Source organism: Puma concolor, chromosome A3 (assembly GCF_028749965.1).
Source record: "Puma concolor isolate L17-30 chromosome A3, mPumCon1.1.hap2, whole genome shotgun sequence".
Classification (NCBI taxonomy): domain Eukaryota; kingdom Metazoa; phylum Chordata; class Mammalia; order Carnivora; family Felidae; genus Puma; species Puma concolor.
Window position 1 is genome coordinate 40,671,490 of NC_141669.1, and position 25,181 is coordinate 40,696,670.

General features: G+C 49.9%; 3 protein-coding genes across 4 annotated transcripts; all 3 read right to left on the minus strand.

Annotated features, from left to right (window-relative positions):
* Positions 1-249: 249 nt before the first annotated feature.
* RNF181 (ring finger protein 181) lies at positions 250-2,442 on the minus strand. Its single transcript, XM_025932217.2, has 5 exons — positions 2,291-2,442; positions 1,537-1,667; positions 1,248-1,357; positions 988-1,062; positions 250-720 (listed from the first exon to the last, which is right to left on the minus strand). The coding sequence occupies exons 1-5, from the start codon at positions 2,374-2,376 to the stop codon at positions 661-663; spliced, it is 462 nt and encodes a 153-aa protein (XP_025788002.1). The 5' UTR covers positions 2,377-2,442; the 3' UTR covers positions 250-660.
* A 2,184-nt stretch (positions 2,443-4,626) lies between these two features.
* Positions 4,627-13,355, minus strand: VAMP5 (vesicle associated membrane protein 5). The gene is made up of 4 exons (XM_086702797.1): positions 13,326-13,355; positions 11,208-11,551; positions 5,555-5,768; positions 4,627-5,088 (listed from the first exon to the last, which is right to left on the minus strand). Exons 1-4 carry the CDS (start codon positions 13,353-13,355, stop codon positions 4,879-4,881), a joined length of 798 nt encoding a protein of 265 aa, XP_086558923.1. The 3' UTR covers positions 4,627-4,878.
* Positions 13,242-24,220, minus strand: VAMP8 (vesicle associated membrane protein 8). Of its 2 annotated transcripts, none has more exons than XM_086700701.1 (3): positions 24,202-24,220; positions 14,939-15,097; positions 13,242-13,687 (listed from the first exon to the last, which is right to left on the minus strand). In XM_086700701.1, the coding sequence occupies exons 1-3, from the start codon at positions 24,202-24,204 to the stop codon at positions 13,544-13,546; spliced, it is 306 nt and encodes a 101-aa protein (XP_086556827.1). In that variant the 5' UTR covers positions 24,205-24,220; the 3' UTR covers positions 13,242-13,543. The 2 variants fall into 2 exon arrangements, with proteins under 2 accessions (XP_086556827.1, XP_086556826.1); XM_086700700.1 differs by lacking the exon at positions 24,202-24,220 and adding an exon at positions 16,448-16,594.
* Between the last annotated feature and the right edge of the window lie 961 nt (positions 24,221-25,181).

A 25,181-nucleotide genomic window follows, 5' to 3' on the forward strand; every position in this document is an offset into this window, starting at 1 on the left:
AGAACAGGGCTGCCAAGAATAAAGACTGCCAGGTGCTATCCAAATACCCCTCAAGGGCCTGAAACCCTTTCTAGGACTTTAAACAGTCTAAAGAACTGACCTGATCCTTCTTCTACTCAAGAGTGTGGTTTGAAGTTTGCTTCCTCAGTAGGTAATACTGGGGTGGGGCAGAGGTGGGGGCGGAGGGAATCCACGGAGCAACTTCAAACTGATAGGAGCAGTTTTCACAATGAAGCTAAAGAAAGCCTGTGGGATTCCAAGATTTACTAAAAATTGCAGGGGAGAGAGATGTAGGCTCTCTTTTTTTTCTTTACCATCTGTAAGTAACTATTGGATGCCAGACCCTGACACATTTTGCTTTCCAACAATGAATGCACAGGCCCAAGCCCTGGCTGATCTAGTAGCCAGGTTTTTGACCTGGGCTCCACTTCTCTCAGGCCAGACTGAGCAGTGTGTACACTTAACAGGAAGGGACACACAGCCTGGTGCTTTCTGTGGTTCAGGACCACCTTCCCCAGTAGCAGTAGGGACCTCATGGAGGGTACGGAACCCCTGCCCAGGCTTGTGAGCAATGCAGTGCAGGGTGGGTAAAGAAAATTTTAATGAGGGTTTGAGGTGCAAGAGAAAGATGTGGAGGACTGGTACTCAGCCCCAGGCACCTCATGTGTACATGGCTCCGTGGAGGTTCTCAAGTCGGTGCTTTTGCTGCTGCTTGCGAGCCTGAAGGAAAGAGAGCACAGTGGGCATGAGCCATATGTGAAGGCCTGTGGGTGGAGCAATGGGACAGCTATCATGGAGCTATCACTGTTTTCAGGCTCCTAGCATGTGCATTGCCAAGGCTCTTGCCCCTCACCAGAGTCACCAGGAAGACGACAAGAGCCAAGGACCCTGAGGCCTACCCAGACCTGCTAAGGTAGGAAATGAGAACAAAAGGACAGCGACTGGGGGGCCCCATTACCACCCTCTCCACTTACCACCAGCCCCTACCTTATCTCGTCTATGTTCCTCGTAAGTGTCATCATCAGTGGGCAGCTCATGGCGGCACAAGGGGCAGGAATTTGTCTGAGGAAAGGAGGACAGTGTTCCGGCCCAAGTCTGGTATTCATAAGTTAATATTCGTCCCCTGCTCCCAATACCCACCCCTACCCCTCTCCCTTTTCTGATCCCCTAACAGTTCATAAACAGAACTTGAGAGGCTTGAGAACTGGGCCCAGGGCAAGTGAGGGCTGAGAAAAAGGAAGTAGTACCTTGCTTAGCCAGGGCAGAATGCAGCTGGAATGGAAGAGGTGATGGCAAGGCATCTCAATGGCAGTCTCCTCCTCCTCCAATTCCAAAAGACACACGGGGCACTTGAGCTCTTTAGGAGGGAGTGCTGATCAGGAGAGCCGCTACAGGCCCTACCTCCCAGCTCCCACTCTTCAAGGACATTCTTGCCCCAACCTGACCTGGAAAACTGAAGGGCCGGACCAGTCTAGCTTGGGAGGGAGTGGGTCTGACAAACCTGCCCCAAACAGTGGAAAGAATTAGTGTTCTCACCGGCCTGAGAGCCCCTGATGACTCTCCTAGGAAGGTTCTCAACCACAGCTTTGGCAGCAGGTGGAGGCAGGTGATGTTCCCAATCTACTACCAACCCCAAGTCTTCAAAGTCCATCCTATTGAAAAGTGACCTGGGAAGAACGGCGCATGGTCAGAACCACAGAAAACCATACTTTCTCTTTGCCCCAACAGCCCACTAGGCATTATAGCAAATAAATGCCCTGCAGCTAGTACCCTGCAGAAGTACTCACTAGATAAAAAGCACAGTGGGAAGTGGTTTACAGCTGCTATAAGACAACCCCAAGCATGCAAGCAGTTTAGTCCCATTTTACACATGAGGCAACAGGCTTAGAAGTTACTCAGGCTATGTAGGAATGACCTGGTAAAGCCAGATTCCCAGTGGCAGCGCTGGCTGCCGTGCTTGGTGTTCCTAACTAATGTACCTACTCACACCCACACGGCCCTTCCCTTACCCCCATCACCCATATTCTCCCTCACCTGCTACAACCGGCTGCCTTCCCGCTCCCTACTGCCCCTACTCTCCAGTTACAGTCTTTCCCACAATCTCTTTGCCCGGCCCGTCTATGTATGATCCAAATTATTGATCTCCCTCGAATCTCGTCTCTGGACTAACTCTCCAGATTACTCATCCTTCCTCCTCAGAATGGAGGCCCTATATAATCAGCCTTCTCCAGCCAGCCCCAGCCCAGAAACCTGCTGCCTGCGCCCCCACCTCCCAGCATCGCGTACCCACCTTGCGAGCTCCAGCAGCATATTGGTTCGGGCCTGCTGCTCGGAATCCAACGGCTCGCAGTCATGTTCATCGAAATAGGACGCCATCGCAGCGGTGCTGTCTCACACAGCCCTCGAACCCCGCTGGACTGCGGCCCCGTGGCTCTGGCCAATAAATTGCCGAGCTGAGAGAGGAAGACCAATCAGAGCACCCGAAAGGCGGGAACAGAGGCTCGTTTGCCGCACTGAAAGCGGAAGTATTAATTCTGCCGCCTCTCGTTGGCTCGAGTAAGTCAGGTGACCAAAGGCTAAAGCCAATGGCAGGATCTGGGGCTGGTCCGGAAACGTCTGTTTTGGACTCCTAACCTGGGGTAGGTACGTGGGAGTGTCGCGTAATTCGCGTCCACAGAGCGGTGAAAAGGGAAGTGTCGAGGCTGTAGGGGGTCCTGAGTCCGCGCTGCGGTTCAGCGGGGTTAGGACGCACAGGTGTTAAAGGCCCTCCGAGAAAGGGAGGCGCTGGCCTAGGGGCTGAGGGTACTGCGAACCTGGAATCACCGCGTTTCCCGCTGCTCTGTCCGGCCCCGCCAGGTACTTCTGCACCTCCTGCACTCTAGTTGGTTCAGGAGTTGGCGCTTGATTCCTCCCATACCCACAAAACAAAAATTTCCTGTTCATTTCTTCTCTATTAGGCCCAGTAAAGAGCAAAGCAAAACTTCCCAACCGAAAGAGGAAAGATCCCTGCCGGGAAATCTGGGACTTTACCGGCTCATGGGACTATGTGTGTGACCTTCAGCCCGTTGTTCAACTTCTCCCCTAGCTTCTGTAAAATCTTTGGCTTGGATTCAAAAGGTGGTTTGCATCCCTGGCTACCCATGAATATCCTGGAGGGAGAATGAGGGGTTGCAGCTTTAAGAGAAAATAACCCTGCGACAGATACCCTCAAAGATTCTGACTTAACAGATCTAGGCCCCATAAGGCGGCTGTGTAGGGCAGTGGCTAACGTGTGTGCCCAGGCATCCCACAAACTTGGGTTTAAATCTTAGCTCTGGTACTGATTGAGGCCTAGGGGTGGTGTTTTTAGAAGTTCTACAGGGGATTCTATTTATTTATTAATTTGTTTGTTTGTTTGTTTGAAGTAGGCTGCACACCATCATGGGGCTTGAACTCACACAACCATGATGAGATCAAGAGTCGCATGCTCTACTGACTGAGCCAGCCAGCCGCCCCTCTACAGGTGATTCCTACTGTGAGGCTAGGCTGAGGACTACTGCACTAAATGATTTGGATGATAGCTACCATTTATTTGGCATCCAGAACCATTACATTGATGGATGTTTTACACTCAGTATAAACAATCCTCATGATTGTTCTGGGAGTTAAGTATGTCCCTTTTTACATATGTAAAACCCAAGTCCTGGAAGTGGCTTGCCCAAATTAACGTGACCTCTAAGTGGTTTTGCTGACCAACTGCAGGGCCAAGTGTTTTTCTCCATCTTTCTCAGGAAAAGAAGATGGTAATGAGCCCAGTAGAAGTAACAAGCCCTGTGATGGGTAAAGCTCCACACAACTCTCAGGTTTGTTCTTATTTCTCTGTCAGTAGTCCTCACTCTGCCTAACAAGGAACTGCTTCTGTTACATACTTGACCCTGAATTTTCCTTCCACCCACACTTGAGTTTGAGAGGCAGTCAAGTAGCCAGGCAGAGATTGCCCAGCTTCCTCAGTCTTGGTAGGACCTTCTTTCCTTCTTCCATGGCCTTTACTCTTTCATCATCTTTCCTGTGACCCTGAAGGCACTGCCTGCTTGGCCCTGTGTGGCCATGGAGCTCTGAAAAGGCCAAATCCTTTCCTACAGGGCAAACCCTAGGCCGTCCCTTGTGACTGCGCACTGCTGCACCTTTGAAGCCCTTCCCTTTTTCACTGCTGTCTGCCTCATCTGTAATCAGGTGTCAAGCTTGAGGAAGAACATAGAGAAATTGAGCTGGGGAGGGGGGTGGGGTTCAGAGAGGGAAAAGCCTATCCAAAGGTGAGAGCCTTGTCATATAAACATCTTTGAAGTACTTTCTTCTCCTGGAGTCCTATACTGAGTATCCTCAAGACATCAGAAAAATAATAGATTTCATTCCTAGGGAAACAGGCTCAGAGGGTGCTGGTTGAAGGGTCAGGTTTGAGAACCATTCTGTCTTTCCACCTGTACTCCAGAAGGATCTGTCTGGGTAGGGCTGAATCAAGTATGGAAGGGAAAGGAGAGGGGCCATCTCCCAGGGATAAAGTCCCTTGGACGGTAGACTTTCTAAGCAACCCCAGGAGTATAGGCAACCTGGAGAGCTTCAGACATACACACACACAGACACTCCAGCTTTTAGCCAAACAGCAGCTTTTAACCAAACAGCAGCTTTTACTGAGCTCCAGGTGGGGCTGGCCTGGCATGGCCAGTGCAGCAGGCTGCCCTCAAGGGCCAGTCTGTGGCGTGATAGGAGATGCAAAGGTGCACACATCAGGGATGCTCTTCAGCACTCAGTTGGGTGGCTCAGGTGGGAGCAAACACCAGGGTTCTCTGGAGACCAGAACCAGCCAGTATGGCCATCGGCCTCTCCTCAGGCCCAGCTGGGTCAGTCCCCAGGCCCTGAGGCAGCGCCTGCGTCCTGGGCCTGTGGGGCACTGCTGCCCTCACTGCTCTGTGGGAGAAACATGGCCAGGAGCACAATCAGGATGACGAGCAGGCCGCCACCCACCACCAGCCCCAAGTAGATCCGGCATCGGATGTTCTCCCAGCTCTTCTTCTGGGCCAGGGTCTTGGTTGTCTTGCTGAAGGCTGAGCTCTGTGGACATCGCCAGACACAGGGTGGGAGTTAGTGGTTCCCCTAGAGATCCAGGGCCACGGTCTCCCAACCTCACCTCCCCGGAAGGGCCTAGTCTCCTTCTGCATCTTCCCAGCCTGTCTGCTCCCCTTCTCCACATAGCCTGCCCTGGAATCCTCCCAGCCTGACTCTTGGTGTCAGACACTGGTGTAGCCCTTGACTCACAGCCCTACAGACTCACCCCCAGTTAATAATACCAGCCCTTTACAAAGCTCCACAGCTCCATACGAAGGACTTCTTACTTCATGAGGCCTACCTGGAGCATATCTAGGCTAAAGGTGCCTCAACAAACTCACAGGCCTCACACTGCCCCACAGGCAAGCCTCAGACCCCACCAAGGAGACCCTGAGCACGGCCTGAGAACTTTCTCTCTGAGGACCCCTTCTGGCCTCTCCCTCCCCCATCCCTGCTTCCCCAGGCCTCACACCATGTCCAGGAGTTGGTCAGAACGCTGCTCCAGCTCTGCCAGTTTTCCATCGCGCTCCAGGACCTTGTCGAAGTTGTTGAGCATGATTTCCGTCACCTCGTCCGCCTGCCGCTGGCACCGTTCCAACTCTTTCCCTGCCTGGGCGCCAAGCCCAAGGTCAGAACTGCAGGAGGCCCCCACCTGATCCTGAGACCTAGCGGCCTCCTTGCCCCCACTGTGTGTGGGGTGGGGATGATGTATGGATAGGGTAACAGCATCTTACATGCAAGGGTATGATATGTACAGAGGGAAGGACCAGTCTTCTGAGTGTGTGTGGCTTGCCTCTGCTCTCACAGCTTCTTCTCCTTGCCCATCAAGGCAGGTCCTAGGTCAGCCTTGGCTTTCAGCATCTCAGCATCCTCTAAGATGCCTCAGGATGGAAACCTCCCAGAATCTCACCCTCCCACAAAGCAGGTACTTTGCTCACCTGCTCTAGGATGGCCTCTCCCCAATGTGTACCTGCCCTGTGGCTTCCCACTGGCCTAAGGAAGCACCAAAGAAGAGGGCACCAAGCTACATGGCTAGAAGCCAGACGGGGAGGAGATCTACCCCCACAGGGCTAGGAAGGTCACTTCAGACCACCACACATCATAGGTTCTGCCTAACCCCACAGACACACACAGAGAAACAAACTGGGAAGATCAACCCTCCCTCTGACTGGTCAGGCCACTTCTGCCTCCTGGGATGGCCCTGCTCCCATATCAGTGCTCAAAACTGATTCCCTGTCTGCCTGGGAACCTCAGCCTCCCTGGACTTTGGCCTTAGCCTTCCAGCCACCCACTGTCTTCACTAGGGTCCAACTCACAGAGATGAGACCTACTCTTAGACTTCTCAGCTTGGGCAGCAACCACACCAGACAGAAGAACCCAGGTAATTTCAGAGGAAGGCAGATGCAGGGTTCAAGTGGGGAGGTGGTGGGGGGCTGAGAGAACAGGAGAGAGGAAGAGAGCATGCATCACAAGCAAGAAAGGGACTGGGCTTTGGACACACGCAACTGAGTGAGATCTAGGGCAGGAGGCCCCAGTAAAAGCTGGAAGTCCAGGAGCAGGTCCAGGGACATGTCAGGGAGATGAATACCAGCAGATTAACAAACCACAGCAACTCCCTTCTCCCAGCCTAGTTCCCCCACAGCCCGTCCCTGTTCTCATCTCCTCCCCACAGAGCACTAGCCAAGCTCCCTTTCCTGCCAGACCATATTGCCCATTGTCTGCAGCAGACATTTTGGCACTTGACTGAATTCCACTTAAAACCAGAGAAAGGGGAGGGATCCGGTGTTCACGGAGAGCTACTCCTACTCAGGCAAGAATCCGCATTCAGGATCCTTGCAGCTGTCTTGCACACAACTTCCAAGCATTCCCAGTACATGAGTCCTATCTTCCCAGCTAGACCACAGGCCCCAGGGGGAAGGGCTACCTCTGTCTGCCCCCCATCCTGGTGGCCTGGGGGGGCCAGCACAGTGCTGACCATTGCAAGGACTCATTGAGCGGGTCATCGCATTGTAGCCTATCCAAGAGCAGCTCTTAGTCTCAAGAGATGTTTTCCCAGTGTGTTTATCTAGCCCAGCAGGAGTTTCGTGGGGCAGGCATCTGAAACCCAAGTAGGTCAATATTTACCCATGAGCTTAGAAAAGCAACCTGCTTGGAGAGGGGGCAGGCAAACTATGACAGAGGGGTGCACTCACAGGCTGGGGGAGCAGAAACTGGGGAACAAAGCAATAATGCAGAGAGCAGGGAAGCTGCCCCCGTCGCTAACTTTTCCCCAGTAATCATCACCACTCTTATTACTACCACGTTAGTCAACAAGCTCACATAGTTCGCATTCACATGGCACAAGTCATCCCCCCATTCATAACAGCCCAAGGCAAAAACTTGAGAATGGACAAAGATCTGAAATGACAATCACTGCTAGAGGTTGGTGGGATGCTGAATATGACTGTGTTTCTACTCTGAAAACTCCAGCTATTATTCTCTTATTCTCCAACGTGGGGTGACATTGGGTCACATTCCCCAAGAGAGTTGGCTGTGCTTCCTGCTGCAATCTGCAGCCTCCTCCCCCCACTGCGAAGCCAGGCCTGTCCGGAGCCAAGGTGGGACCAGGCCTAAAAGAACACATTCGCTCCAGGGAACACAGAGGCCCCGGGCTCAAGTCCCTCCTTGGGACCCCTCCTGGGTCCTCTCTCAACTAGCAGAAAAAGGACACTGTATGCATAGGTCCCTACTGGCACAGTGAGAAATAACCACAGAATGTGGAAGGAGGTAAGGGACCAGAAGGCAGGGCCACACTACACCTGCCACAGTGAACTCAACATAGTGCCTGGCACACAGTGGACACGCAGAAAAAAATTTCTGAATGAATTGTGCCTGTTCTTAAGAAGCCCACTATAGACTGAGGGAAAGAGACATATAGGACATCATGAGAGAAGAGTGAAGGGCTGTGCTGTGAGATACACATACCCAGTGATCTCATACCCAGAGAGTGGATTCCTGTGAACTGAGACAGACCAGGTGGATGAGCCCTTACAGGATGGGGTGGAGTTGGGGCACTCAGGCAAAGACACACCAGGCAGAGGGTAAGGGCGGAGGGGGGCAGGGTGGGGCCAGAGAACACACGCGGTAAAAGTCAAGAAGGGGACAGTCACTTGGAGGAACAGAACACGACCTAGTGTAGACTTCTGAGCCAAGCGGGGGACACTGGAGAGGGGCTTCAGAATAATTTCTCTATTGGTGGTACACGGCAGTGAGAAAACTCCCAGGCAGAGAGAACAGCCAGAAGAGGCGGACAAATGCCACCAGCAGGGGTGTGGGGTTGCCAGGTAGTGGGGAGCAAAAAGCATAGAGAGGAAGGATGGGTGGGAGGGGCACTTGCCAGCCCTGCTTGGGGTCTGCAGGGCTGAGGCTGTGCAGTGGAGGGGGAGCATCAGCATGGTTGGCAGACAGGGGGTGGCAGTGACACAGGAAATGTTCTTGATAGACCGTTAGCCCTCTGTACAGAATATCCTGCCTTCAACCCTCAAACATCTCCGGTTTCTCCAGGCCAAATACCCTAGGTGCCTCTGAAAACAAAGCTTTCCCAAACCTCCCTGTTGTAACTCTCCCGTCTCCTTTCTTTCTTGGCTAGTGCCCAAGAACCCCTATTCCAGCTGTCACCGTTGTTCTAGTCAGAGGACTGGGGCAGCAAAGGGGTGTATCAGCTCCTTCCTACTCCGCACTTACCTGAGCTGAGAGTTAAGAACGAGGGCTCAGCATTGCAGCCCTGGGTTCCTTCAAATCTTGCCTCTGCCACTCGTCCACTACATGACCTTTCTGATCCTCCACTGCCTCGTCCGTAAAGTGGTGACAAGAATAATATCTACCATAATGTTAGCTAGGGCCCGTGACATGTTACAAACAAAGTGCTTGTCACAATACCTGTCGCATACTAAGTGCTCAATAAACAAGAGCTATTGTCATTAATGGAGCCCAATCTTCCCTCACTGATGTTTTTTTCTTAGCAGTCAGATCTCAAGAACTACACAATATGTGTGATCATTAAAACCTCTTAGATATTTTTACAAAATACACAGCCAAGCAAGCTCTTCCTTATTGCAAACCTGTGTGCTTAATTGTCTCTAACTTTACAGGGGCCTTTGATTACCTGCATCGAGTATTTCCATCAAGCACTACAGGCTGCTGAGAAGGCTGTACATCCTGACAGTAATAACGGCCACCATTCAATGGACACAGAGCTAAGCACTGCCTGCTGTTTGTCCTCCGTATCTTATTTAATCCTCACAACCCACTGAAGGCATGCTGTTCTCCCAGTTTTATAAGAAACTGAGGCTCAGAGGGGTTAAACCATCTGTCCAAGGTCACAGAGGCAGTAACTAGACGATCTGGGAGTTGAACCAATACACTGTAAACTCCAAGAATCACATTCTTAACCACTGTGCTAAAGTGAATGCAAGTACAGGGAGGTCAAATACTTTAGCTGGCTAGTAAAGACTCCCCAGACCTTCTGATGCTGCCAGTTCCACTGGTGCGCACACGAGGGAAGCCCACGGTTCAAAACCCACATTCACTGGACAGTGCATACGAGAGGACCATCCAGAAGATGAATGAATTCAAGCTCTTACCCATTCAGTTGTCATCTTTCCCATCACTCTTTGTTCCTGCTCTATCACCTATACCTGCCACCATGACTGGCACAGAAGAAATGCCCAAGAAATACTTGTTGATTGAATGAATCAGAGGAGGACAAGGAAGAAAGACCAAGGAGGGAAGGGGGTGGAAGAAGGAAGGGAAAGCGCTGGGGGCAGAGAAAGGGGCAAGACTGAAAGAAACAGAGGGATGGGGCTAGGAGACGGGTAGGGGAGAAAGGTCAATGTACCTTCCATGGGCTCTGATTCACGATTTGCCTCAGATGAGCCTATGAGAGTGCCAGAGTTTTCCAGTACCCCTCAGTAAATTATCCTGGCCTCAGCCTTCATTTCAGGAGTTTCCTCTTCTCCCCAAGTGCTAGAGGCCAACTGGAAGCCCACCCCTAGCCCTGGCTGATCCCTTGCCCTGCATGCTAGGAAGTGGGCTCTGAGCTCTGTCCCATTCTTGGAGCCTCCCTCAGTTTCCTGGCGTGGCCTTAGAGCTCAGTGCAACCTTCCTGCCCCACTTCCTCTTCCTGCCTCCAGTTCCCTAGAGATGAGGCCATCCAGGCATCATAACCCCCAGCCAGGCCACATCCATCACACCTCTGCCAGCTTCTCCAGGGCAGAATCTTAAAGCACCGAGCCTGCTTCCTGCCCAGCCCATCTTCCCAGGAGTCCAGGGGACAGAGGAAGCAACTGGCACCACCTGTTCCTGACACCTTTGCCTCATAGCTGGCAAGTGGGGACACAGGCCAGAGTCTACAGCAGGAGTGGGGGATGACTCACCTCCAGAATGTGTCCCTAGGCAGAGGTTAGGAGTCAGGCCTGTGCCACACTCTGGTAACTTCAGTGGAACTTTCATGGTAAACATCTCCCTTGATCTTTCCCCAGGGGAAGGAGTGTGCCCTCCAACACCCTGCCATGGGGCTGGCAGAGCCTCTGGCAGCCCATCTGCTCAGGTTTCCAACTCCCAGGCCACACTTGGCTCTTCACAGCTCCAGGAAAGGCTGAAGAGGTCATCACATTACCTACCACTTCTCAGGAGAAGGTTCTGAGTGCCAGGCAGGGCTCTGCCATTGGATCTCCCTTAACCTCACAAGGACCTGCGAGGCGGGTATTGCTGACCCCACTTCACAGATGCGGAAAAGGAGGCTCAGGAAGGTTAAGTGACTTGCCCGGGCTCACAGAGCCAGCCAGTAAGTGGCCACGACCAGGATCTCAGCCTGGAGTCTGACTCCGTAACCGCGAGGCTCAGGGAAGGGGGGAGCCCGAGTCGCGCTCACTGCGCCAAGGCGGCCAAACTTTCTCTCCCCAGCCCGCGCGCCCCGAGTGGAGGCTCTGGCCCCCATCCTGCTCCCGGCGGTGGCCACCTCACCGGGGGACCGGCGCGGATCCCGGAGGTCGCCTCCCACCTCGGACTTCAGACTCCGGCCTCCCACCCACACGTCGCCCATTGCCTCCCTGCGCGGTCGGCTCCGCCCCGCCCGGGGCCCTCACCATCGCTGCTGCCGCCGCTGGGCCGGCTCCCGCTCCTCTGTCGCCGAGCGGCCGCGGTGCCACACACCCGGGAGGAAGCGGAGGGGCGGGGCCGCGGCCGCGGGGGCGGGGGGCGCGCCTGCCCCGAGCCCGCACCCGGGCCAACGAAAAGCGAAAGCTGCAGGCGTCCGGCCCAGCTTCGCCTGGCTCCCCAGCCCCCGGAACCGGGCGCCTGCGCCTGAGCAGCCCGGGGCTCGTTCTGCGCTCGGCACCCCCACACGTCGGGGGGCCCAGTGAAATGGGCTCTGGAGACAGGCATCGCCCGCAACAAGCAACCGTCCCAGTGCCACAGCGATGGCGCTGTGCTAGAGACGACGCGGACCGCCAGCCAGGCGGGGTCTCTGCCACCTCGGTGAATGCATGCCACCGGTACCCAAAAACCGACTCCACAAGAAAGTTTTGGAACGAAAGAAAGTTTATTCACAATCAACATTGTGAATGCACTACCTACCACTGAATTGTCTACTTTGAAACGGCACCGCTGTGTGTTACAATTGTACATACACGTATACACTGTATGTTGTGTGAATGGCGCCTCGCTTAAAAAAGAAAACGGACCCCCATGAAGAAGGTGCTAGTTCTGGCTTTTCTGTATTTCCCTCTTCACCACAAGGGCAGCTGCAGTCCTGCCCTCATATGACCCTGCTCCTCCATCAGAAGATGGGCGAGGCCACCCCTCCAGAGCCTTCCTGACTCTACCCGTTCTCGCCCTCTCCTCTCACTGCTGCAAACAAGTCACAGCCACCTGTTCTCCACCCCACCCCCTGCCACCCCCAACACAACTGTGGCTGCTCTTGAGGAAGGAGGTTGAGGACTTCCCTCCTTGGGTTGAGCCCCTGTGAGCACAGCCCTCATCCCCACCCTGGGCACTCTGGGTCCCAGGGAAGAGGTTTCACCCCAGTTCTGTGGACCTTGAGTCCAGGAGTGGCCTGAGGAGAGAGGATAGCTGTAGTCTGACCTAGGAGGACCTAGGAGGACAAAGACAGCCCAGAGGGCTTTTTTTTTTTCTTTTTCCTCCCTGGCTTTCAGAGTATGATTTCAGGACTTGCCAGTAGGAGTCCCAGATTCTGTCTCCCAAACCTGTTCCTTCTACACCCCCTCCCCAAAACAGGGTTTTTTTTTGTTTGTTTGTTTTTTGTTTTTTTTAATACTGGAAAGCCCAGGGGAGAAATAGGGACAGAGATGACAAGAACCCTTTCCCCAAACCAAGAGAGAGGAAAGAGTGGCAATGAGGTGGAACCTGGTGGGGAGGAGGGAAGCCCAAAGACAAAGAGGCCCATTGTACATGGAGGGGAAGGAGGGCCATAGGCCCTGTCCTATGACACTGACTGGGCCCAACCACGAGACATGGGGAGAGATGCTTGCCCCCTCAGCTGAGACCCAGAGGCCCTGCTAAGTCCCACAGGGGCAGGGGCAGACAAAAGACAAAAGAACTTTGTAGAACCAGGGGCACCCAGCTGGCTCAGTCGGAAGAGCATGAGACTCTTGATCTCGGGGTTGTGAGGATAAGCCCCACGATAGGTTGTAGAGATTACTTAAAAAAAAAAAAAAAAAAAGAACTTTGAAGAACCAAAGAGAAGGAAAAGCGCCCGGTTCCTCCAACCCCTCACTCAACTGCAACAGGGCCACAGAAGAGAGATGGCAATGACAGGAGAGGCAGGAGGCCCTCAGGCTGTCTCGGCTAACGCTTCCTGCAGAAAAGTAACAAAGGGACGTGGCAAGACCCAAGATGGACACTTAGGAGTCTTGCATACCACCCTAAAATGATTTTGAATTTTCCATTTGCTGAGACCCTCAGAAAATTCTGGTTCTTGAGACCTGTGGATAATAGAGAAGAATGAGGAGGCTCCATCTTTCTTCTCCAAATATACACTCTCTACCCCTCCAACAATGTGGACCTCAAATACGAGAATCTCAGCCAGAAGGTGTGCCCAGGGGGAAAAGAAATAGAAGGGCCAAAGGCAAAATGGAAGGGGAGAAATTACCTCACATGTGTAGGGATACTGAAAGGTCTTTATTGCCCACTGGCCACCATCAGTTTCCCAGCCACATGCTGGGCCTTCTGGGTGTCTCTCCAACCAACTCTGAGAGCCCATGAAATGCAGCCATGGTCCGGCTCTCTCCTTCCAGGGGACCAAGGTGCTCCCTGGGGCAGACAGTATGGCAGCAGGGCCTCAGAATGAGGGGCGGGAGGACAGAGCAGCATTTCCTGCTGAGGATGGGAGAGAGGGCCCTTCTTGGCACCCACTATGGAGGGCTTCCCTGAAGAGGAGGACGGGGGGCAGGGGAGGGGCTCCCTAAGTTGGGATGGCATGGGTGGCAAAGAGCACGATGAGGAGGATGATGATAAAAACAATCACACAGATGAGGACAATCATCTTCACGTTCTTCCACCAGAACTTCCGAGCCACCTTCTGTGACGTGGTCTTGAAGTGCTCCGACTGTTGGGGGATAAGGCAGAGTGAACCAGTGCATCCTCCCACTGGAACAGAGGCCCACACGCCGTACATCTAAATACTTAAGTGATCAGTTGGAATAACAGACTGTTAGACAAAAAATGTTCTGTCCTCCTGCCTTCATGACAGTCTGGTGGGCCACGTTCAAATTTAGAGTTCTTGGACTCCCTTTGGCCCCCTGCTTTCCCCCTTCTCTTCTTACCCTGCACCATCATGCACCTTGAAGCACCTATGCTCACACCCAGGGGTGCGATACTGTCTGCACGATCCACCTTGGGAGGGCACACACTGGGGCCAAGGGGTGCAAGCTCCAGATGGTCACATCTCCCTGGATGCATGACCCCTCACCCCACGGGGACTACTGAGGCTGGAGGGTGGGCCAGGGCAGCATGGAGGTTGGAGGTGACAGAAACTGCTCTTTCTCCTCAACTCAAGTTGCAGAAATTAAGTTTCCCTGGGCCATGCTCCCCTGATTAGGCTATGGAAAGAAACACTAAGTCCCAGGGAGATAGGAGACAAAGGACCTATACCCAAGATTACACACAGGACTCAGAAAGCCACGGCCAGTCTCTCCCTGTGGATGTGGAACCTTAGGCTCCAGCCTTTATTGGAGTTACTTTGTTAGAGTTACTCCCTCCCTGAGCAGCTGGCTTCAGCCCCTGGCTGGAGAGAGAGAGGAATGAGGTCTAGCAAGATGTGTGGGAGATATTATTCTAGCCTTCAGTTAGCAGAGGACCCTTTGATCAAAGAATTTCACTGCTCTTCCCAGCTTCTTTTGAAAGCAGACTCAGCAAAACTCCAGCAGTTTTCTACCCCCTGCCAAATAACTCCCAGAGAAGGCCAAAGGCCCTAGGAGGATTTTCCAGAGCCAATATTTTTGCCCTGGGGAGGTCAGGTCCAAATGATTGTCAAGGGAAGCCTTCAAAGAGAAAAATCAGTTTCATGGGAGAGAAGCCTAAGAATGCAAGGCCTGACCGGGGTCGTCTGTCTCAGAAAATACCTCCAACAGTCAGCCCCATCCACCCTCCCCAGTCGTTGGACCCCTTCCCTGGATCCCAGTCCCAATCAGTGGAATACAGCAGAATCAGAACTGGGGACTCGCTCATCAATTCCCAAAACAAGTGAAAAGGCAGACTTTCCTCCTATTCATTTTGCCCCCAACACCACCAACCCCCAAACCTCAACAATCCTACCCTCCCCTCTCTTCTTCTACCCCCAGTGGGCTCCCCATCTCACTGTGGCTTCCAGATCCTCTGTCTTGTTGCGGAGATGGTCCAGGTTTTCTCCTCGGGCCAGGATCCGCTCCACATTCTGGGTCATGATATTCTTGACTCCTTCCACCTCACTCTGCAGGTTCCGTACACGATCATTTCCTCCACCTCCACTGGCCTCCTCCTGGGCAGCAACACAGGGGTTAATTAGGTCAAGCAGTGGAGGAACTGAGACTCAGCCTCAGAGGCCGGAGGAGGAGAAGGCCTATGATGGACTTTAGCTTTTTTTTTTTTTTTTTTTAATGTTTGAACTGTTTACAAAAAGAATGTTTTCATGTATTACTCATGTAATCAAAAAATAAATGCATTTTTAAGTCTCAGAAGTTGAGTGCTGATGCTAGACAGACTGGATCAAATTTCTTTTCAGGTTCTCAGGGCCCCTGATGAGGAAAAGAAACACAGCACTAAATCCCTCTCCACTGTTTCCTTGCTCCTCTGATTGGGTTAGAGGGAACTGCTGAGCAGGCATCTTACAAAGTAGAAACCCTAAACCATTACTTACCAAAGGGTCCTTGTTACAAATATGTGTGCTGGGCAGCAGAACACCCTCAGCTAGCACACCCCCCCTTCCCTGCAAGAGAGTAGCTGGAGAGCAGTTCGGGTCCCAGGCTCCAGCCTAACTGCTGTGACCCAGAGCAACAGCAACCAGGCTCTAAGTCCCTCACCAGGCCCCATGAGGGACAGTCATTGCGCCACAAACTTCTGCTTTCCCCACCACACAGCACCATGCGCAGGCACCAAGCCACGACTGCCTGCTTAAGCAGATATTAAATAAAAACAGCAGCCTGGGTGTTGGGGGAAATGGAGGGCCAGTCTGCCCTGGCTGATGATAAGGTTTTTGAACAAGGAGGGAAAACCATTATTAAGCTCCTCCCACCCTGACCCACTAGACCTCTTGAAACAGGCTTGGAGCAGTGGGTCCAAACTAAATGGGTTATCACAGAAATCCAACTTCTGGTTCTTTTACAAATCCTTAGTTCTCTTCCTCACGTTTATGGAGAGGGGGCTGATTCCTCAGACCCGGCAGAGAGACAGATTCCTGGGGTTAGGGCTAAAGTGAAAGACAGGCGGGAGGCGCGCGGGGGGGAGGGGGGGGGGCTTTCTGCCGCTGGGCTGGAATCCGCCCTGAGAACTTCAGAGGTGCTGCCCAGGGGTGTCACAACACCCGGCGGCTGGAGGGCTGGAGGAGGAGATGAAAGGCCTCTCAGCAGCTCCTCGCCTGGAATTCGGATCCCCCACCCCCACCGAAACCCTGCTCCAGGCCGGCACAGAGGTCAGGGGAGGGAGTAGAGAAGAAGCAGGAACACCCGCCCAGGCAGCTCCGAACTTTTTGCAGTCAAGTTGTCAAAGGAGAAAGGCCAGTCAGCCCTGGCCCAGCCCTCCGACTTTGCCCCCGCGCTCTCCTGATCCCCAGCCCCCAGCCCACTCTGGCCCGTCTTTGAATCAGCCCCTTCCTGGTTTCCAGCTCGCTCACCATGTCTCCAAGCGGCTCAGGCCTGTCAGCGGCAAACTCGCCTAGTCTGTTTCCTCCCGGGCGGCCCTCGGCTCACTTCCTGCTTGCTCCAACTTTCAGCCTGCCCCCGCCCACCTCGCATCCCGAGCGGTTCCAGCCTCACCTCCGGCAGGTTCCCCCAGGTAGGCGGGCACCCTCCATTGCCCTCCCAGTCTCCTCCCAAACCAGGGCTTAGGCTTAAAGCAACAGGGCTCCCGGGCACCAAAGGTCTTCTAACTCATCAGGAACAAGAAAAGAAAGATCAAGCAGCCCTCCTAGGTTTCCTGACGCTGGACCTCCCGATATAGAAAGGGAAGCTGTCTCTCTCTCTCTCTCTCTTTTAATGTCCTGAATATCTGACCCCAAAACTTACAGACTGAAATCAACCCTAAGCACCCTGCCAGGGCTAATTAACATAGAAACAGAACACAGATATGAAAATTTCTTGCCGGCAACCCTTGTTCCCATGTTTATGGGTGGTCAGAAAGTATTAAAACCTCCAAAGTCTGGAATGCTGTGATCTTTGGCTGTGGTGTCAGAAAGCTCTGGGTTATTAGCTGTGTGACCCTGAATGAACCTCTTCACCTCTCTGGGTTTTGCAGGTGCTAATGATGATGTCAGAGGATGGTGGGGAGGTATAAAAGGATAGCACATGCAGTGTGCCTGGCAAAGTGTCCAGAACAAAGACCTATCCACTGTTATAACCAGGAAATGATGGCTAACCAACCCCTTCTTTCCTCCCAGAGTTCAACAATCCCTTCAGGAGCCACTATGAGGGGTTGGTGAGCCGAGTCAGAAATGGTCAGATGCCTGCCCTATGGACCAGAGAAGGGCCCCAGGGCAAAGGATTTTTCCACCACCTGGCTCCAGGCCAGAGAAAATCCAGTCTTCCTGGATGGTATTTATGAAGACAGAACAATAACAGGGTCACGCAAAAGGGAACAAACATTCCTGTCCCATCCCAGAAGTATCAGTTCTAAGAGGGAAATGTCAGCTTCTCTAACACATGCTTTTTCAAAGGATTTAACAAATTTTGGACCTCAGTTTTGAGACACTTTATTCTACTTTATAATGAAATCTTATCCCAGTTTAGATATTATTATATTTTGCAAACCTGAATTTCGATGGACAGTACCAGCCTGCTTTCACCATCCTTAGAAAAGCTATAAAGTAGAGGCGCCTGGGTGGCTCAGTAGGTTCAGCATCCGACTTCAGCTCAGGTCATGATCTCACCATTAGTGAGTTCAAGCCCCGCGTGGGGCTCTGTGCTGACAGCTCGGAGCCTGGAGCCTGCTTCAGATTCTCTGTCTCCCTCTCTCTCTGCCCCTCCCCCATTCATGCTCCGTCTCTCTGTCTCAAAAATAAATAACATTAAAAAAAAAATCTATAAAGTGGTCAAGTGGAGGTGGGTCAGAATCCTTGATCTGTACTTGTGCTGTCCAGTACAGTAGCCACTGACCTCATGTGCACATAGTACTATGTACTGTATACTGTGAACATAGTACTTGAACTATGGCTAATCTGAACTGAGAAGTGAGGGGCCCCTGGGAGGCTCAGTGGTTGACTTTGGCTCAGATCATGATCTCATGGCTCTTGTATTCAAGCCCCACATCCTCAGGCAAAGCCCTGATAGTGCGGAGTCTATTTCAGATTCTCTGTCTCTCTCTGTCTCTCTCTCTCTCTCTGCCCCTCCCCTACTCTCTCTCTCTCAAAAAAAATTTAAACATATTAGAATGAACTGAGAAGTGATGTAAGAGTAAATAAAGTACACTCTGTATTTCAAAGAGTTGTTATGCAAAAAAGAATGTAAATATCTCACTAGTCATTTTACATACTGATGACATGTTGAAATAATGTTGTACTATATTGAATTAAATTTTAAAAATTGAGGGGCGCCTGGGTGGCGCAGTCACTTAAGCGTACGACTTCAGCCAGGTCACGATCTCGCGGTCCGGGAGTTCGAGCCCCGCGTCGGGCTCTGGGCTGATGGCTCAGAGCCTGGAGCCTGTTTCCGATTCTGTGTCTCCCTCTCTCTCTGCCCCTCCCCCGTTCATGCTCTGTCTCTCTCTGTCCCAAAAATAAATAAACGTTGAAAAAAAAAATTGATAAAATTAATTTCACCTGTTTCTTTTCTTTTACTATTAGACATGCTGATCCATACCTTAATATTTGTGTGACCTTAGATAGACTTATGTGACATCTCTAAGCCTCAGTTACCTCACTGTCTGTGCCTGGCACTGAAAAAACCCTCAGTAAATGGTGGCTATTGTGATTACTATTATTAAGAATGCCAGGGCGCCTGGATGGCTCAGTCGCTTAAGCATCTGACTTAGGCTCAGGTCAGGATCTCATGGTTCATCAGTTCTAGTCCCACCTCAGATGAGCACGAGCTTCACTTCGGGTGAGCTGGAGCCCTGCTTTGGGTCAGTCCCCCTTCTCTGTGTCTCTCTTCCTCTCTCTTTGCCCCTCACAGGATTCTCTCTGTGTGTCCCTAGCTCACTGGCGCCCTCTCTCTCTCAAAAAAAAAAAAAAAAAAAAAATGTCCAAATGCTAAGGCAATGGTGGATAGGGGAACATGAAAGGTGCCAAGAAACAAAGGGCCAGAGTAGAATGTCTGAGAAGAGCAGAAAGAAATGAAGGAGGATTTCCAGGGTGGAAATCAAGGTGACAGTAGTTGAGGAGTTACTGGGGTCTAGCATGCCACTGCCAGCCTTGGATATACATCGATGTCCCTGAGGGAGCTGACCCTTGGCCTAGATCCAGCAGCCATTAGGGAGATTCTCTAGGGCCCAGAGTTGGGACTGCAACCTGTTCCACCTTGTCTTCACCATGCAGAATCCCTGCAGGCTTGGCCTCACCTCACTGTGCAAACATCACAATGCTACCCTTGGGCAGAAGACCACCTTGCTAATGCCCTCACAAGATGAGACACTCAGTAAGGCACCAAACAATGCACAATGAGCAGAAATGGTACTATGCGGATGGGGGTGCCTGGCTGGCTCAGTCAGAAGAGGATGTGCCTCTTGATCTTGAGGTCATGAGTTAAAGCCCCCCATTGGGCCTAGAGCTTACTTGAGAAGAAAAGAAAAGAAAAAGAAAGGAAAAAGAAATGATAATATGGGCAGGGTGCAAGAAGAGAAACAAGTCATCGATTCCCTTACAGTTAAGGAAGGCTCTATCCCAGGAGAGATGGAATATCAGTCACTCTGAAAAGAAAAATGCTAGGTGGTAGGAGTGGCAGTCAAAGAAGCAATCACGGTGTGATGAAGAATATTCTCCGTCCCTATGTGATCAGAAGATTTGGGTATCAGCTCTACTACTCCTTGGCTGTAGAGTCTTGGGCAAGCCACTTCCCTCTGGGAGCTTCAGTTTCTTCATCTGCAAAATGGGAAGAAGAATGAAGGTGCTTTGCAGGGTTATTATTTGGATTAAACGGTATGGATATATATTTCTATATTTCTACTAAACCACTTTATGAATGAAAAAAGAAACTAATGGAGAAAGTAGAATGAGAAAATAGTGGAAGAGGAATAGTTAACAGTCTGCAAAGCAACCAGGCAAACTTTGGAGGTACACTGACATCTGTCCCAGTCTTCTTACTTATGGCCCAAGTGGGCAGTTTACTCCCTCTCTGGGGAAAGGCTAGAAAGTAAGGAAAGGCACATTCAGGAGGCACAACTGGAATTGCTTCCTGAGGGATCATAAAGCTCTCACCACTGCCAAGGCCTCTTTTGTGTCCAAATCCTACTGGCATCCAGCGGGTAGAGGCCAAGGGTGCCAAATTTCCTACAGCTCTCTCACAACAAAGAATTACATAGACCAAAATGTCAATAGTTCTAAGGCTGAAACCCTGGTCTCTCTAGGGAAGTGCAACGCTTTATGGAGCCATTTATAGCAGCCATTTCTGGATGATCCCCAAATCTGTATCTCCAGCCCTGACCTTGCTTTCAATTGTTACTACCCCGTCTCCAATGCCCTCTCCCCAGACACCTCTGACAGTCAAAGCAAGCCCTTTATCTTTTCCCCATACTCCTCCTGCTGGGTAGTAGTACTCCCATTCTTGGGAAACCCCCAGTTTCCCAAGCTAGGGATCCCTAAACCATCCTACATCCACAATGGGACATCACTAAGTCTTGATTCTATCTTGGTCACATCTCTCTATCCACTCTCTCCTTTCCACACCAGCTCCTGCTTCCTAGGTAACACCAGTATTATCTCCTCTCTGGACAATTCCGTCCACCTCCAAACTGACCATTCTTTTCCCATCCATTCCTCATAGGGCTGCTTGTTATCTTCCCAAACACAGATTTGAGTACGCTCCACCTGGTCCCCAGAGTAAAGCCCAAAGTTCCCGGTTTGGCATCCCAAGATTCTTTTTAACCTAGTTTTCAAAGCTTATCTCCCATGAGACTCACCTCCCACTCCCTTCAATCATACCAAATTATATGTGCTTCCTCAAACACACCATCCCCCCCCCTTTTTTAAACTTTTTGTTTATTTATTTTTGAGAGAGACAGAGACAGAGTGCGAGTGGGGAAGGGGCAGAGAGAGAGGGAGACACAGAATCTGAAGCAGGCTCTAGTCTCTCAGCTGTCAGCACAGAGCCCGACATGGGGCTCGAACCCACAAACTGTGAGATCATGATCTAAGCAGAAAGTCGGACGCCCAACTGACTGAGCCACCCAGGAGCCCCCACACCATCCCCTTTTATATCTTTGTTCAAGCAGACTTTTCTTATGATGAGCAAATATCCTGCTTCACTCATCACTAAGTCTATTCATATTTAAGACATTGCTTGCGTGAAGCCTTCAAGATTTCCCCATTGAAGTTAACTTCTTCCTCTTCTGATCTCCATTACATTTTATCTTTTATAGAATCTATAATACGCTTTGCCATTAGCTGCATATACATTTGACTCCTCCAAGACTAACTTCTATGAAGATAGGGGCTATGTCTTCACTTTGGTACCCTTGTAGAAAATAATATATGCCCTAACCATAGTAGGTACTCATTTAATGTTTGGGGTACTGAATCAAGAGATCTGAAAGAGGGCTTCTTTGTCTCCAGTGCATATAAAAAGATAATTTTTATTAGAAAAGATCCATGAAGAAATCTCTTTCCTGGATTTTGGGCCATTTTATGGATAAACGAATGCTAACTGGCATGGGTCTTTGTATACTGGTCCTGAAAGGATAAACTGGAAATCAACCCCTTCAACAAAAACAAGTTAAAATCATGGGGTGGAGAGGTACTGAGTTACCACAGCTCATTTATTAGCTGTACTTCTCTTACCCAGAATGCTCTTCGTTCACCCAAGACTACTAAGAACTTTTGATTTCCCTCTTTTCTCTCAAAATTATACTCATCCTTCAAAGTCCAGCTCACGTTTTCAGAAAACTTTCCTGAGTTCTCCAGTCATAATTCATTTCCTCCTCAATGCTCCCACAGTACTTTAAACCCCACTTAATACTTAGGACTTTATAGGGGTGCCTGGGTGGCTCAGTATGTTACGCATCTGACTTATGATTTTGGCTCATGTCATGATCTCACAGTTCGTGGGATCAAGCCCGCATTAGGCTCTGTGCTGAAAGCATGGAGTCTGCTTGGTATTCTCTCTCCCTCTCTCTGCCCCCTCCCCCCCACATGTGCACGTACTCTCTCTCTCAAAATAAATAAACTTTAAAAAATACACAGAATTTTATATATTCTGTTATTATCCTATTATTTCTATATTCTTTTATTATTATGTTTCTTTGTCCTTCAAGGAAGAGGACAGAGGCCACAGCTTACTAATTTGTTTCTTTCTCTGTAACCTGTACAGTTCTTGTCACATAACAGATCATAATTGCTGAATTTAATGGAACCATCTAATTTGAGTGGTCTTAGAAGAGCTAGCCCAAACTTTCCAACCCACACCAAATTCATTTGGACTGGGGCTGACAGCAGATTAAGTGATTCCCCCCTATAAATAGATCAATGGCTTCCAAAGTGACTTGGCCTACCCTGTCTGTTAGGATAACCTAGAAGTGGGCCAGACCCTCAGCCGCAGGAACAGTTAGCCCAGTGATTCTACCTGCCAAACACATCTGTCCCTAGTAATCCCTACTTTTACATCGATTCCTGACATTCCTTCCCTTTAGGATAATTGTTCTCAACACATGGTCCACAAAACCCTGGAGTCTTCAAGGACAAAACTACCTTTGTAATAATATGGATCCATTATTTGTCCTTTTAATTATGTTGCCATTTGCACTGGTACGAAAGCAATTTGCACTGATGATACAAAAGCAACCATGGGTAATAAAATTGTTGGCAACTTAGCAGGAATGAGACACCAAATTGTAGTAGTCATTGTATTCCTCCCTGCTGTGCACTTGCATTTTCAAATAATGCCATTTTCTTTTTTTTTTTTTTAAATTTTTTTTTCCCAACGTTTATTTATTTTTGGGACAGAGAGAGACAGAGCATGAACGGGGGAGGGGCAGAGAGAGGGAGACACAGAATCGGAAACAGGCTCCAGGCTCTGAGCCATCAGCCCAGAGCCTGACGCGGGGCTCAAACTCACGGACCGCAAGATCGTGACCTGGCTGAAGTCGGACGCTTAACCGACTGCGCCACCCAGGCGCCCCAAATAATGCCATTTTCAATTAAGGACATCCCTAGTGAAGCAGTACACATTTTTTTAAAAAAATTTATTTTGAGAGAGAACGCACACACAAGCAGGGGAAGGGCGGAGAGAGAGGGAGAGAAGATAATCCCAAGCAGGCTTCACACTGTCAGCGCAGAGCCTGACGTGGTGGGGTTGAACCCATGAACCATGAGATCATGACCTGAGCCTAAATCAAGAGTTGGATGCTTAACCAACTAAGCCACCCAGGCACCCTGAAGCAGTATAAATTATTAATTTTATTAATTCTTGACACTGGGGTACACATCCTTTACTATTTTGGGTGAAGAAATGGGAAATACGCACACAGCGCCTTGCATACCCAAGGATGACGGCCGTCTCACAGTTGTTCTAAGAAAAACCACTTGTGTAGTTAAAATGTGACAACTCCCATACACCTCTTAGCCCTCTCCCATTTTTCTCCCATTATTAACATCTTGCATTAGTGTGGTATATTTGTTACAATTGATGAGCTAATATTGATACATTATTATTAACAAAGCCCACAGTTTAATTAGGGTTCACATTCTATGGGTTTTGCCAAATGTATAATGACATGTATGTACCATGATACCATTACAGTATCATACAGAATAGTTTCACTTCTCTAGAAACCCCATGTGCTCCATCTAGTCATCTCTCCCTCCCTTCCCCCAGTTCCTGGCAACCACAGATCTTTTGCCTTAAAACCAGTTGTCTTTTCCAGGGTTATCAGTTTGGGTCATACCATATATAGCCTTTTCAGATTGGTTTCTTTCACCTAGGGATAGGCATTTAAGGTTCCCCAGGTCTTTTTGTGGCTTGGTAGCTCATTTCATTGTATCACTGACTATTCCATTGTATGGATGTGTCAGTTTGTTTATCCACTCACCTATTGAAGGACATCTCGGTTGCTTCCAAGTTTGGGCAGTTATGAATAACGCTGCTTTACATTTGGGCACAGCTTTTGTGTGGGCATAACTTTTCATTTGGGTAAATGCCAAGGAGCACAACTGCTGGATCACATGGTAAAACCATGTTTAGTTTTGTTAAGAAACTTCTAAACTGTTTTTCCAAAGGGGCTATATACCATTTTGCATTCCTATCAGCAATGAAGTAGACTTCCTGTTGTTCCACATCTTCGCCAGCATTAGTTGGTGGTGGTGCTTTGGATTTCAACCATTCTGATAATTCTCTCATTGTTTTAATTTGCAATTCCCTAATAAAATAAGATGTTGGGTATCTTTGGGGTTTTTTTTTCTTTAAGACTTTTTTTTCATGCTTATTTATTTATTTTCAGAGAGACAGAGAGGAAGCATGTACGGGGGAGGGGCAGAGAGGGAGGGAGAGAATCTCAAGCAGGCTCCACACTGTCAGCACAGAGCCCAATGTGGGACTCAGTCTCACGAATCAGGAGATCATGACCTGAGTTGAGATCTAGAGTGGGACGCTTAACTGACTGAGTCACCCAGGCACCCCCTTTTCTTTCTTTTTAAAAAAATGAAACATCATTTTACTTGAGGATATTGGACAGACTATGGTTATTCCAACTGGCACATTTGGCAGATAGTTTTTGAAAAAAGAAAGGAGTGTGACTGTTCCTTAAAGGAAAACAATAGACAGCATTTGTTGCCAATGATAAAATTTGAGCTTTCAAGTGAAAATTAAAGTTTTGGAAAACTTGTATCTGCCACTGTGAGCTTGGCAGCTTCCCAACATTTAAAAGACTCTGAATTTGGAAGAGCAGCATAACTCAGTGAAACAATGTTTTCCAAATGACTAAATGCATGATTTTGTAAAAGGTCCATTCAAAGTATAAGATATACCGTGATTTAATGCAACAAAGCATAAAAGTTCATTGATCTGGTTTCAGAGTCACATCCAACTAACCTTTAAAAAACTACCAGTTTTAAGTTTAGGTGAGGTATCAAAGATGGAGACCCACAATTATCTAAAAAAGTTATTAAAATGTTTTTTTTCCTTTTACAACTGAGTATCTATGAGGCCAGATTTCCTTCATATACTTCATTCAACACCAGATCAAATCCAGAAGCAGATAGGAGAATCTAG

Excerpts from the sequence above, each read along its gene's own strand:
- RNF181 (XM_025932217.2), bottom strand. The coding sequence starts at position 2,376 with ATGGCGTCCTATTTCGATGAACATGACTGCGAGCCGTTGGATTCCGAG. Across the intron at positions 1,668-2,290 it reads ATGCTGCTGGAGCTCGCAAG|GTCACTTTTCAATAGGATGG; the intron begins GTGGGTACGCGA and ends CGTTCTTCCCAG. Across the intron at positions 1,063-1,247 it reads TTCTGCCCTGGCTAAGCAAG|ACAAATTCCTGCCCCTTGTG; the intron begins GTACTACTTCCT and ends TCCTTTCCTCAG.
- VAMP5 (XM_086702797.1), bottom strand. The coding sequence starts at position 13,355 with ATGGCTGCATTTCATGGGCTCTCAGAGTTG. Across the intron at positions 11,552-13,325 it reads TTCATGGGCTCTCAGAGTTG|CACAGCGCCATCGCTGTGGC; the intron begins GTTGGAGAGACA and ends CGTCGTCTCTAG. Across the intron at positions 5,769-11,207 it reads CAGCGGCGGCAGCAGCGATG|TGGGGGCAAGGAGGCCGCTA; the intron begins GTGAGGGCCCCG and ends CCCCACACACAG.
- VAMP8 (XM_086700701.1), bottom strand. Across the intron at positions 13,688-14,938 it reads CAGAGGATCTGGAAGCCACA|TCGGAGCACTTCAAGACCAC; the intron begins GTGAGATGGGGA and ends ATCCCCCAACAG.